This window comes from Colletotrichum destructivum, chromosome 2 (assembly GCF_034447905.1).
Source record: "Colletotrichum destructivum chromosome 2, complete sequence".
Classification (NCBI taxonomy): Eukaryota; Fungi; Ascomycota; class Sordariomycetes; order Glomerellales; family Glomerellaceae; genus Colletotrichum; species Colletotrichum destructivum.
The window spans coordinates 4,615,783-4,628,787 of record NC_085897.1 but is presented as its reverse complement, the minus strand read 5'-3'; the positions used below and the strand labels follow the sequence as shown (position 1 = coordinate 4,628,787).

At 56.1% G+C, this 13,005-nt stretch overlaps 4 protein-coding genes across 4 annotated transcripts; 2 read left to right on the top strand and 2 right to left on the bottom strand.

The window, feature by feature from the left end:
- Nucleotides 1-179: 179 nt before the first annotated feature.
- CDEST_03605 (uncharacterized protein) lies at nucleotides 180-1,547 on the bottom strand. Its single transcript, XM_062919764.1, has 3 exons — nucleotides 950-1,547; nucleotides 668-785; nucleotides 180-511 (listed from the first exon to the last, which is right to left on the bottom strand). Exons 1-3 carry the CDS (start codon nucleotides 1,140-1,142, stop codon nucleotides 391-393), a joined length of 432 nt encoding a protein of 143 aa, XP_062775815.1. The 5' UTR covers nucleotides 1,143-1,547; the 3' UTR covers nucleotides 180-390.
- A 457-nt stretch (nucleotides 1,548-2,004) lies between these two features.
- CDEST_03604 (uncharacterized protein) lies at nucleotides 2,005-4,296 on the bottom strand. Its single transcript, XM_062919763.1, has one exon. It carries the CDS (start codon nucleotides 4,143-4,145, stop codon nucleotides 2,538-2,540), a length of 1,608 nt encoding a protein of 535 aa, XP_062775814.1. The 5' UTR covers nucleotides 4,146-4,296; the 3' UTR covers nucleotides 2,005-2,537.
- Nucleotides 4,297-6,125: 1,829 nt separating this feature from the next.
- Nucleotides 6,126-8,677, top strand: CDEST_03603 (Putative leucine-rich repeat domain superfamily). Its single transcript, XM_062919762.1, has one exon. The coding sequence runs from the start codon at nucleotides 6,246-6,248 to the stop codon at nucleotides 8,514-8,516; it is 2,271 nt and encodes a 756-aa protein (XP_062775813.1). The 5' UTR covers nucleotides 6,126-6,245; the 3' UTR covers nucleotides 8,517-8,677.
- Nucleotides 8,678-8,768: 91 nt separating this feature from the next.
- On the top strand, nucleotides 8,769-12,946 carry CDEST_03602 (Putative histone acetyltransferase domain, MYST-type, acyl-CoA N-acyltransferase). The gene is made up of 2 exons (XM_062919761.1): nucleotides 8,769-10,727; nucleotides 10,829-12,946. Exons 1-2 carry the CDS (start codon nucleotides 9,522-9,524, stop codon nucleotides 11,642-11,644), a joined length of 2,022 nt encoding a protein of 673 aa, XP_062775812.1. The 5' UTR covers nucleotides 8,769-9,521; the 3' UTR covers nucleotides 11,645-12,946.
- The last annotated feature ends 59 nt before the right edge of the window (nucleotides 12,947-13,005 follow it).

Below are 13,005 nucleotides of genomic sequence, written 5' to 3'. Positions count from 1 at the left end.
TGGCCCTATTACCTTCTAAACCTTCGAATTTCTGGGCGTGGCTAACGCTGATGCAAAGGACACCCCCCCTCTCTTTCCATTTAGTTATTACGGGAAACATGCCCCAATAGACGTCGGAGATAGTCTTGAAAGACAATTTCTCAGGAATAGAATACACAGTGTTCATAGTGCAATGCGTGATATGGACCGTACGGTTCGGCCTCCTGTTTCTCGCAGACTCCTCACCCAACGGTAGCCGACAGACACCATCTTCTACAGGTTGGAAACTGCATTCTCAAGTCTCCCGGAAGGCAGTAGATTTATTGGTAATAATAGAAACTTAGGAACTCTTCACGCTCGGATACCAGATTGCATCCATCTCCCCTATTCAATACCCTTACCCCATCCGTCCTAAGCCGAAGTGCACCGGAAGCCTTTGAGGCCGTTCACCGTCGTCTCCTCACACTTGATCTCCTTGGTCGAGGTGAAGACGACACTCGCGCTGCCATTTGTCGAGGCCTCGTAGTCGACACTGGTAGGGATGCGTGTCAGCAAGGCTGGACATTTGATAGAGATTATTCTTCCCTCGGGCCTCCGCCTCGAGCTGATATTTGAACACTTGGGGTCTTCCCACGGAGGATGATCACAGGGAATTGTCGAACGGGCGTGGTTTGCGGGATTGACTTACGTGGTGTTGAAACTGAGCGGGCCGTTGATGCCGATGCCGAGGCCGATAGTCATCGTTTTCTCGGTGATGGTGAACCCACCGCCGAGGCCGAAGGATTCGGAGCCAGATTGCAGACCGCCTGTGGGCACCATGTCAGCTAGCTGTTTCTTCAGTTTTTGCTACTCCTCTATTTCGAACTAGATCCTTCCCCTTCCTTGTCTCGTGGCCGCCAACCCAACACTCCTCCCATCTCACGGCTCGGACGACACGGTGACAAGGCTGGCACAAACTGGGGGAACTCACCTCCGTAGCTCTCTCCCTCAGCCCAGTTGATACCGCATCCGACCCCGACACCGCCGAACGGCTCCAGTGTCCCCGCTGCGCTAACCGCACCCGTCCCGGACGTTGCCGAGACGTTCTTGTTCAGGGCCGTGATATCGACTGCCGCGGCGGCGAGGCCGGCAAGGCTGAGGAGTGTCAAGACCGAGCGGGACATTATGCTCTTCTTGATGTTATTCTTCTTTCTTTTCCTTTCCTCCTTTCACGCGTCTGTCCGCCGTGCGATCCCGGGCTACGAGGAGCGGACCGTCGTGGGAAATTTCTCCTTGGATGCGCGAGGCTGTAGTGTTCGAGGAGACGGCGCTGTTGGAACGATGGACCGAGGTGAGTTTTTAACCCATAAGCCGTTATGCAGTACGGCCGCGGCGGAGACTTGAGTATATATATACATACATCCTAACGTCCCACGCCCACAATGGAAAGGGGGCGGAGCCGCAATGGAAGCTCCCCAAACTCTATAACGGGTCGAATATTACTGTGTCATTGGCGGGCCTACCGCAAGCAGAGACAGCCCTGCTCGACACACGCGTCTGCTCCAGCTTCCCCTGCAGACTGAGAAGGGGGGGCTCTGGAGAGAGGAACAGCAAGGGGCTCCCTTCGCCGTTTCGTCTGGAAGAGGGCCGATTTTAATCTATTTCACAAAGTCTAAATTCGTGACGAACCTGGTCCCTGCGGTGCGCGCGTGAGCCCGTACCCATCATTTCTGACACAAGCCCTGTCAACTGGGTTTGTCGGAACGGCTGTTAAAGCTTGGTCTTGTTAGACTTGGAACTCCTGTAAGCCTCCCTATCCTGACAGAGTATGTGAAAACAAACCTGGACACGGCAGAGGTTCCCATCTTCATAGGACGTAGCCGGGTCGAGACTCGGAATCAAGACCCCGTTGGAACGTGGGAAAACCACCTAGTTGATGTGCGACTCAGTCTACAAAATTCCACCACCAAAGGTACTGTTGGTACGAGACCCGATAGTTGGTTATCCTCTCACTCAAACAGCTTTCGGTTGGCGGTCGATCGCTAGAGGATGATACGCTTCGCTTAAGTTTATTTCTCAACGATCGTTTACACTGCATTCCTAAAAAATGGTTCTGACGTCAAGCCAGTTTGTACAAATAGACGATGACCAACCCCCAAGACGTTTGTGATCATGAAACATATCCGACAGTCATTCCAGCCGTTCCCGTCGTTCACCTATTCATCTAGCAGTCGGTCGTCCAGCGAACCTCCCTTCGTCGTTGTCGTACCTATCTAATGCTTTCTAAAAAATGTTGAGTTTTGTCATTGATCCCGTCATTTCCTGTTTCGCATGTCCCGTTTCTCGTAAACCCCTTCCGTCTCGTTCATCTAATGTTCACGCACCAGACCTTTCTCGCCTGGCTCCCTAATGCCATAAGATTGAATCCCTCTACCCACAAAGGGAAGAGCCTTCTTATCTACCCAAGCATGTTGCCTGCGTAAAGGCCAAGAAGAAAAAGAAGGGAAAAAAAAAAGAAAAAAAGAAAAAAATCATACACAATGAAATGAAGACAGCAACCAGACCGCTCCACGAAAGAACTACTCGCCACATATGACAGTATGGTTGCGCGAGCCTGTCCCTTCGGCCTCGACCATCTCCAAGAACCGAGAGCACGGCGGCAACCTCACCCGCGTCCGGTGAGAACTGGCCGGCCACGCCCGTATCGAGTCGTAGAACTCGAGGCGAGGCGACGACGAAGCGGCGTGCAGCCCGCGCAGGCTCTGCCGGCAGGTCTTAGACTTGAGCAAGGCGATACGCGGGGGCGTCAGGCTCAGTTGCCGGACCGGCTCCGAGTGTTGACGTCGGCGTCGGACCTGTGCTGGCGGGGACTGAGGCTGTTCCGACACCAGCTGGAGCTTGGGCGGGAGTACTTCTGTCGGCGTCCGGGGCGGAGACGAGGTGGAAGATGCCGAGTTACGGTCACCGGAGACTCCAGACATAGGCGCGGAGGACAACATCTCCGAGTCGCCGGCGAGCCGCAGAGACACATGCCGACTGCCGGGAGAGTGTTCGTGGCCATGCCGGAAGGGTCCCGGGCCCCGAGAGCCGGGGTACTCGTCCGCCTCGCGCCTGACTATGGCGGCGGCCGCGCGCGCTTGCATCCTTCTCTTCCGCGCACACTCGGAGTTGAGGGAGCTCATCAGTTTCTCCAGAACCTTCCACGGGAAGATGACCGTGCCCGCTTCCCAAGCCCTGCCGGCACCGAGCTCGGCGGAGAAGAAGCTCGTCCATGCGCGGGCATTAGAGCACGGGTCGCCGAGGATCATCCCGTCGCCGGAAGTACGCATGCGCAGCATCAATTCGGACCGCTCCCGTTTCGAAAACGGCTGGTACGACATGGACGAAGCGTTCACCATGTGTTGCAACAAAGCCATGGCCTCGGAAGCCTTGAAAAACTCGGCGAAGGGCCCACCTAGCGGGAGGGATGTCTGCCGATAGCAGGTGATGTTAGGCTGTCTCGACTGTGGTGAGCTACCTGCGGTCAATATGAGGGTGACGGCGCGATTGTTGCGGGTAAGAGCAACGGAGTAGTTCTGGTGTGGCGAGGCCGTCTCTCGAGATTGGTTTTTGGGTAGATTGTCTTCATTATCTCCTGAACGAGACATTGAGTCATGATGACGGTGCTGCTTGGGGTTGTCGTGGCCAATGGTTGGTGTTGATTCAGTGCCGACGCGATACTGGCTATCCGAGTAAAAGCTTTGGAGGCTACAGCTGTCCGAGTGAGAACGCAAGTGAGGATGGCTGTTTCGAACCGGCGTCAGGGGCTGTACGAGCGGCTCCGACGAGAAGTATGATTCGGAATTGGTGGGAGGTGTCTCCGGCCCGAAAGATGACGTCCGCGTTCTCGCATCCGAAGGAGTGTCGTGCCGCAGCTCGGGGGTCCGATCCAAGCGGAAGTGCTGCAGATCCGGCGAGTACCTTGACACCTCATCGGGAGATGTCCGGGGTGACGATCTTGCGTATCCGGTTGGCGGCCGGAAACCAAAGACCGAGTTGAGCTTGCTGACAGTTTGGGCCGTGGAGTCGTCGACGTCCCAGGGCGACGCCGGTGATCGAAACGACTCTGTCGATGGCCACTTGGCGTGGGATACTGGCCCTTCGACGATTCTGCGCGGCATAGAGGAATACATGGGGAAAGAAGACATGATGAACAGCAGCAAAGCAGACGAAAAGAAGAAGCGCTTTGCTTTTTTGGAACGCAGCACAACCGTAGGAAAAGAGAGGGGGCTTTCCTTTGCTCACTTACTAGCAGGCCGTTCATATATATGGGAAACTTTCTCCGCGACGGGAAGTACACCAAACAACAGGGTGCGAAGGGGGAGCGGTCAGCCAACTCGACACGCACCAAGACATGGTGTCTTGAACCTCCCCGCGGCAGCCAATCCCTCTCGGGCCAACATGCCAAGGGTGGTAGTATGTTTTCTTCTCCATGCTCACATGCAACACACAACAACTCTGAGGGTCGTTGGTAGGGTTATCCTCGTCGATGGCATGGGATGAGGTCAAAGGGCCCCACCTGACCGGGCATCTGGGAGACACAACACCATCATTTCTTGTTAGTGTGCGCAAGTGTCTCCCACAGCCTCGACGACTGGGAGGCATGCGGCCTCCCTGCATGCCTCCCGAAGTGATCGTCTTTCTGCTTATGCGAGAAAGCAAAGTGAACTCCAATCAGGGGGCCCGGGAGTCACTTCCGTATGTCGCTTGCCGGTTCAGAGCCTCGTGTCAACCGGCCGAAATTGTGGCATTGCCGATTGATCGCATGCGTCGCTGCCCGAGGGAGAAATAATGACGGCAAAAAGCAATGCTTGTCCCAAGGGGTCTGTGAGTGGGCGGCTGCTCACATGCGCATGAGAGTGGCTTCGTGTTTGCTGTACTTAGCATCATCCCCCCCTCCCCCAACATCTGTATGTTGGAACGAAACAAGCCAGGCCCAGCCGAGAAGGAGGGGACAGCAGTAACAACAGCAACAGCAACATCAAAAACAACAAAAACAAACCGACAAGACGCGAGGTGCATGCCACGGTGGCAGCCCACCGTTGTTCTTCTGGCGTGAAGTTGGTTTGTCGTTGGAATTCCTCGCCTAAGCCGCCCAAAGAAGAGGTTGGAATGGGTCTCGGGAAGTTGACGTCTGGGAGAGAGACCAAGCACTCTCCGGCATCTGCTCACCGCTGTATGGAAAGGAACTATCCGACTATGTGACATGGCGTGAGTGTCATGGAAGAAGCAAAGAGGGAAAAGCAAGTTGTCTCGTCCAAGCGCGGCCGTATGAGACTTTCAGAGACACGGACAAGACAGGCGGAGAGGGCGAATCAGAGCCGTGGTAAATTGTTATCCGCAAGGGGCATGCTTGTGTTGGAAGATGGCAAAACCATTGTGGTTGGTGGACGAGGTTTGGCAGCGTAGCGGGGTGGGCATTTCGTTGACGTGGTCGGGCCGTGTTACACAGATTGATTGCAGTAGATTCCTGGATGTCGCAGTCAGCCGTGGCAGACTCAGACAGAATCTAATGGCGACGAGACAGGAGACAGGCACACAGGGACGGACGCAATGCAAAGACGCGGAACGTCATGCGACGCAACACGCAGGAGACTGGGCGAGGGCAATTGACGGTCGGCGGGACAGGGTTCGTTTGTTCTTGCGCTGCAGCTGAAAAGCCCCGAGAGGTTGAAGCGAGGTGCGGGTGGATGCCGAGTTGTGGTTGTGGGTGTGGATGTTGGTGAGGATTATGTAATGGTTCGGACAGTGGCTTCTGCAAGGAGTCCAGCCACACAATTCATCTGGGTGGGGCGGTTCTCTGTCCACACGAAGAAAGAGCCACGGAGCATGCATGGAAGGCGAGGATAGAGTTGCTGACGACGGGTGGCTTCTTCTTGCCCGATTCGGTTCTTTGTACAAATACCTACCTAGGTACCTAGGATAATGTTAGGTGCCTCTGTGCGGACGCCTGCTGTTGAGGTCCACTTGATATTGATTGACATTGGTCTGGCATCGACTTGTCGTGGTTATGGACATGTCAAGAGTATTGTCAACAAGTGCGCCCTTGTAACGACATGGACGACAACTGACATGGACGTCGATCCACATCCGTGTGCTGCCTGGACATTCAACACTTGGCGCGCATCCAACGCCTCGGCCAACAGCCAACAGCCCAGAGACTAGAGTTTCCTAGGCTCTGTCAAGTAACCGAAGAATAGGTAATCGGATACTCGCATTGACTCGTCCGACCATAAAGTGTCACAGCCATGCTCGTCTTCGAAAGCAAAGTAACATCATATAAGCGTTCCATTACCCGTCGTAAGAGGGTTTTCAAGTCCGAAAGGAACAACGATCAAGTCGCCAGAGTGATTCACTTTTCGACCGACATCTCAGCCAATAGATACCTTAACACATTAATCGCATCAAGCAACCTGATCAACATGACCTCCGCCGCTACGATTTCACTTCCATCAACGCCACCGACATTCGGTGGGTTTGTTCCTCGGCCCTCTGGTCTGACACAGACACCCGCCACCAGTATCACCAACTTGGCGGACAGCCATGATGACGACACCGGAGTCGACTTGGACGAGGCAATCCGCTTGGCTACCCTCTGCCGGCATGCTTTCAACCTCCTTGACGTGCAGATGCTAGACTTCAACCACTCAAAAGCCTACACTGCCGACGAGATACTTGCTCTGCCCATGGACGTCCTCCGACTGCCAGATGAGCTGCATGGTCTCCCCCGCCGGAAATCTGCGCGATCTCATCTGGCTGTGGCCATTGCAACGCTGTTGTATCCCGCCACCCATGACAACGCCGTGTCACCCGTCATCCGGTACGAAGCCGCGCGGGTGAGACTGCGTGCGTGGGTCGCCCTGCAGCGGAAATACGACATCTTTGCCGCCACCAAACGGAACGGCCACAGCTTCCGCGGCTTGACTGGCGGCGCGGCGCCCGGCGTGCATGCGCCTGTCTGGGCTTCTCGCATCCTTGCTCAGGGTCCGTGGAACCCGGCCAGCTTCCCCGTCCCCCTAGCTGGCACGAAAGCCATTCCGATGCCCGTCGCCGTTGCCGATATCGCCGACTTGGCTCCCTTCTTCGACCACCTCGGGCAGGGTGGCACCCACGAGCTTGATGAGAAGTCGGCCGGTACTGCTCTCGATGGCGGCAAGGGCGGGCCTTGCTACGGCATCAAGGCTGCCGAGTTTCCCAAAGGTGTCGTCTACGAGGACGGTCGCATGGATTTGTGCAAAATGGTTGTTGGCCCAGACCACATCGGCAACCTGATGAACAGCTTACGGCCGAATCTCTTTGTCCGGCACTTCCTTTTGGGCAATAATATCATTGGTCCGGTTGGTGCCCAGGAGATCGCTCGGTTCATCCGAAAGCTCCCCGACCGTATGGAAACTTGGTACCTGGCTGGCAATTGCATCGACGCCGCCAGCTTCAAGACCCTCGTCGATGCCCTGATCGAATCGGATGCAGTGACAAACGTCTGGCTGAAACGAAATCCACTGGGCCCCGCAGCCGCTGTAGATGTCTATCGCCTCATCACCGAGACAAAGAATATTCGCACGTTGGATCTCGACCAGACCGAGCTCGGTGACGCCGGTGTTGCAGAGCTGTTCCACCGTCTGACCATGTTCTCTCTTGCTGTTCCCGGCCGTAAGAAACTGCCCCTCCGCAACATCTACCTGAACGGCAACGGAATTTCGACCAAAGCTGCGTTGGCCATCGCCGCTTTCCTGGATTCGCCCGCCTGTGGCATTACCTCGCTCTACCTGTCATGCAACCCCTTGGGTGACGAGGGTGCGCAAGCTCTTGCTTCAGGCATCTGCCAGGCTCCCCAACTTTCTCGGCTGTCGCTACAGTCCACCGGCCTAACAACACCTGGCGCTGTTAACGTCTTCCGGGCTGTCAAATCGCATCCCGGCATGCGCTTCTTGGACGTTGGCCAGGCGTATGCGACCGTTGACCTTGGTCAGGCGTGGAACTATATTGATAGTGCTGCCGTACCGTCGATATGCGAGCTCGTAACAGCAAATCAGAACTTGGAGTACCTGAACCTAGGTCACTGCCCGATCACACCGCCAGAGCTGCGAAAAATTGACGCCGCTGTGCTGACAGGTTCCCTGCTGTACTACAGCGCGGAATCGATCCTTCCTGATCCGAAAGAGATGTACCCAACATTCAACCCTTCGACGGATCATACGATGCCAGAAATGCACTCATGGTTGGTGCCGACCAACGATGACAAAGCCTTGAAGAAGGCTGTCAACAACCACATTGAGGCAAATGTTAAGACCATATACGGCGACGGCATGAGCTATGCCAAGTTCCTTGACGAGGAGAAAAGATGGATCGTAAATGACAAGACTGACGTGCGCAAAATCGGCTCGGTGTACCGCAACCGGGACGCTGGCCATGCTCGACGCAGACTGCAGGTCCTGGTCAAAGACTGGGAAGAGAACGACAACACGCTCGCCCGCGTAATGAATGCCAAGGGCCCGTTCTCCACTACGAGAAAATACTGAAATGCTTTGATTGAGGTGATTACTGGACAACGTCGTCTGAATACCTATGTCAGGGGGCACTTGGCGAGCGAGCACAAGGTGACATTTGCGAAACCCCTCACAAAGAAATCGGTATTATGGGTATCGAAAATTCAACTCATTTCAACGAAATCTAAATGACACAGGTCTATTAGTCTAGTTGGTTAGGACGTCGGATTCTGATCATACTCAGTCTCTTCCGTAGGCCCAGGTTCGAATCCTGGATGGACCTTAATTTTGCTTGGTGTGGGAAACATGTTGGCAGCACTATTCTGTGCTTTTTTGTCTGGATGAAAGAAGAAGTGAGTGAATGAGTGGAGGAAGGAAGGTGTGGTGTGTGTATGTAGTTGTGCCCTTTCTTTCATTCTCAACGGTGTTTCAGTCATGCATATAGCGAGGGCTTCCAAAAGAGGGACACTGGCTTATCGATTCGGTTTGGACACTGATGAGGCTTGTGCCCGTCAAGGGATAAATGTAGATAGCCATAAGACAGACAGACAGACGACACCTTATTCATTCATGTAAGCATCAATCAACGTCATTGCTTGGGACACGAGACTCGATCAACAATCAACAGATCGTCAGTGAAACACACCAGATGCGCCCAAGACATTCGCCCAAGGCATTCGCCCATTCCAGCGCTGCAGGCTCGTGACTCGACCCGTTCTCATCTTTCCTTCTCCGAGACAAAATCGCAATCAAGACTAGAAGATTGTGTGTCCATTCCTCGTGGTTCCGTGCACACACACACACACACACACACACACACACACACACACACCCATTCCGATCTACGAATAGATCCCCGTCTTCGTTTACCCCTGCAGGGTCACGATCCTCCTAAAGTTTAATTGATTCATCGCGCACGCGTGGGTCGGAACTCTCCCACCTCATACCTACTGGCTACCAGCGAAGGCCTCCTGCTTTACCCCCCCCCCCCCCCCCCCCCCCGAAATCACAACAGGTACCACCACGCATGCCCCGAGCATGGCGCCGGTGAAGCGCAAACGACTCCACGACGAACCCGAACCGCCTCCTCCCCCCACCGCCGCCGCTGCCGAGCCGATGACGCGTCGCGCAACGCGTCAAACTCCGATCCTGCCTCCTCCGATCCCGACCTCCACCACCGCCTCTCAACCGTACTTGCAGCCCTCGCTCCCCGCCGCCGTCGCCGAGGAGAAGAACCCCGGCGGACATCGCCCCTCGAATTCAAGACCACAGCCGCCGGCCAAATTCTCCGAAACCCCTATCCCTATACCGAAGCACCCGTCCTCTTCGACGGCGCATCCTCCACCACTTCAAAAACCGTTCGTTCAATCGACAAGCCAGCAGCCGTCGGTTCCTACGGTCCCGGATTCCCGTGTTGCAGCGCGTCAAAGACACGGAGGCGCAGCCGACCCTCCAACGATGGCGGCCAAGGAGGCAAAGGAAAACATGAGGCCCATGACGCTCGTCGCGCCCAAGATCACATACCAAGCGCCGCAAACGCAACTCCACCGGACAGGTAGTCTCGTTCGACCTAGCCCTCCCACTGGCCAGCCGCCCATCACGCAGCACTTCCGACCCGTGTCAACGCGACCATACCACACCATCCCCATGACCGTCACTGCCGTGCCCGTCCCTGTGCCCCCCACGTCGTCATCGACACATTCGAAACCCGTCCAGCCCCCAGTAGCGGTGGCACAGCGGACGGTGGACAAGTCAGCCCCGCGGACGGACCGCAACATCGACAAGGTGATGCTCGGCAACATCTGCTTCCGTGCGTGGTACCCCTCATACTACGGCAAGGAAGTCCTTGGCGACGCCGCGGGCGCCAAGGGCGGTGCCGGCAGCAAGAACTCGCTGTCCCACGACCTCGCTGGCGGCACCAACAACAACAGCGGGGGCGGCGCAAAGAATAACCAGCGCAAAGGTGCCGACGCCCCCATGCTCGACAGGCTCTACGTATGTCCCGTGTGCTTCAAGTACTCGAAGGAGCTGGTGGCGTGGTGGGGCCACGTCCGCGTGTGCGAGCGCGCGGGGACGGTCCCGGGGAGGAAGGTCTATGTTCACCCGCGCGGCAGGAGACTGGTGCGAAAGGAGATTGCGCGGACAACAGGGAAGAAAACGAACGTTGCGCCCAAGTATACCGAGGAGTACGTCACGGACGAGGGAGAGTGGAGTGTGTGGGAGGTTGATGGCGAGCAGGATGTGGTGAGTAGAAATTCTCCCCTTTTTTCATTCATTTATTCATTCATTCGGTCAACCTATCACCTCCGGCAATAGAGAATGCCAAACTGACGCAAGGACGACAGCTCTTCTGCCAGAACCTCTCGCTTTTCGCCAAGCTCTTCCTTGACAACAAATCTGTCTTCTTCGACGTTCGCGGCTTCAACTACTTCCTCCTTGTCTACACGCCGCCGCCAAAAGCCGACAGTCCGGACCCGCCGCCGCGCCCGCACATCGTCGGCTTCTTCTCCAAGGAGAAGATGTCGTGGGACAACAACAACCTCGCCTGCATCCTCGTGTTCCCGCCGTGGCAGCGCAAAGGCCTCGGCGCGCTGCTGATGGGCGTGTCGTACGAGATCTCGCGGCGCGAGGGCGTGCTCGGCGGGCCGGAGAAGCCCATCTCGGAGCTGGGCCGCAAGGGGTACAAGCGGTTCTGGGGCGGCGAGGTCGCGAGGTGGCTGCTCGACTGTCCGACGAACGGGAGGGGTGGTGGAGGAAACGCCGACCCGGCGATGTTGGTCGATGTCGAGGACTGCAGCCGAGCGACATGGATCACGTTGGAGGACTGTCTCGGCACGTTGCGGGAGATGGGGGTCGTCGTGGAGGCTGGCAAGGGGCCCGGGAAGCCTCGGACGAAGAACAAGAAGAGGAAGAAGGGTAGCGATGACGCGGAAGCAGAGGATGGGGAAGGAGATGAGGACGTGGAGATGGAGGGTGCGGGGCCTGAGTCCGAGCCCGAACCCGAGCCACGGCCGGACGTGCCGCGGGTCAGGGTTGACAAGGCGGCTGTCTGGGCTTGGGTTGCCGCGAACGGGGTGAGCCTGGAGAAGGTGTGCGATCCGGACGGGTTCGTGGAGGGGTATGCTATCAAGGAGCCGGACGCGGAAGAGGACGACGAGTGAAAGATACCCAATAGCAATTTCTCATATGAAAGCCATGTTCCCCATCATCACGGTTGTGCTTTTGGGGGAGCTCTGAAGTGTCTAGCGAGTGGATGGTGATGTTGCACACTGCCTCTAGGCGGCGGGAAAGGCAAGCCTGAGAAGCGGCTTCTTGGGGCCGGAATTGCCCTCCTCCCATCAATCCATCCCCATATACTGCTGGACTGGGCACACGAAAGACACAGAACCATGTCCTTGTAGACAGCGTGTTTAACGAGACTAAAGTATTCAATATTCTCAAAGTGGCTGGCGTACCTGGAGGAATGTGTATTCATCACCTGGCGTCGCTCGTGTCGCATGTGATAATTTCCGTGATGATGGGGTACCCTTCTGTCTGTCTCCTTACTGCGTGCCGGCTGGCCAGCTAGTCTTCCTTCCCATCGTCCCACGGCTCGCCCTCTACACCTATATGAACCTCTCCCTATCTTTGCTGGAAAGATGTGTGTGATTTGCGATGTGCTGGAGGGATGCCGAGCTGCACTCACCAAACGAATCTCCCACCGGAAGCTTTTGATCCTGATGGTCGACCAGCCACGACTGTCTATGCATTGTCTCCTATCCCCGGGGCCCACGGTAAGGGGAAATTTACGGCGAGAGGGCGACTAGAAAGGAAGACCATGTGTCGTTGCGTGGTCTGCTTTAGCTTCTTCGTTTGGGACTTGTGTATCGACATGGTCAGTTACTCGGGTACGGAGTATCGAGACTCACTTGGAGCTCCCCAAGTCTCGGTCGACTACTATCTCGTCTACTCAGAAACGTCGTCATCTAGTAGGGGGGGATAGAAAAAAACAAACATATCCCCGTCCAGCTCGAGTCATCGACTCATCCCATGCATATACATCCATAGCTTCTCGAGCGCCCACCCTCCATGCGAACATGCCATCCCTAGCACAGCATCCACAGCACTAGCTGGCGAACTTGCGGGACTCGTTCCCCGTGGGGGCGGGTCGAACATCCAGAGTGTCTTCCGTTTTGTGGTCTGGGCGTGATGGCGTCGACAAGACCCGGTCCGTCCACGGCCTCTGTTTGACTCGAGTCTAACAAGCTGCTGGCTGTAGCTGGACGAGTCCCTGGAGGCCATTAACACCCACGGCGCCATCGGGCTGACTCACGACGGAGCACGCCCGTTTGCTCAACAACAAACACCCACAAACACCGGGCAAACCATCCTTCAACCCCACATATCCCATCTTCACAGTATCAGCCAACCACCAGTTTCTCCCGTTGATGGCACCTGCAAGCCGCATGCTTCCTAAGTGACTTGTGCCGTCGAAACACACGAAATGTACCTACCCGTTCTAGAAGTCATAGAACATGCCTTC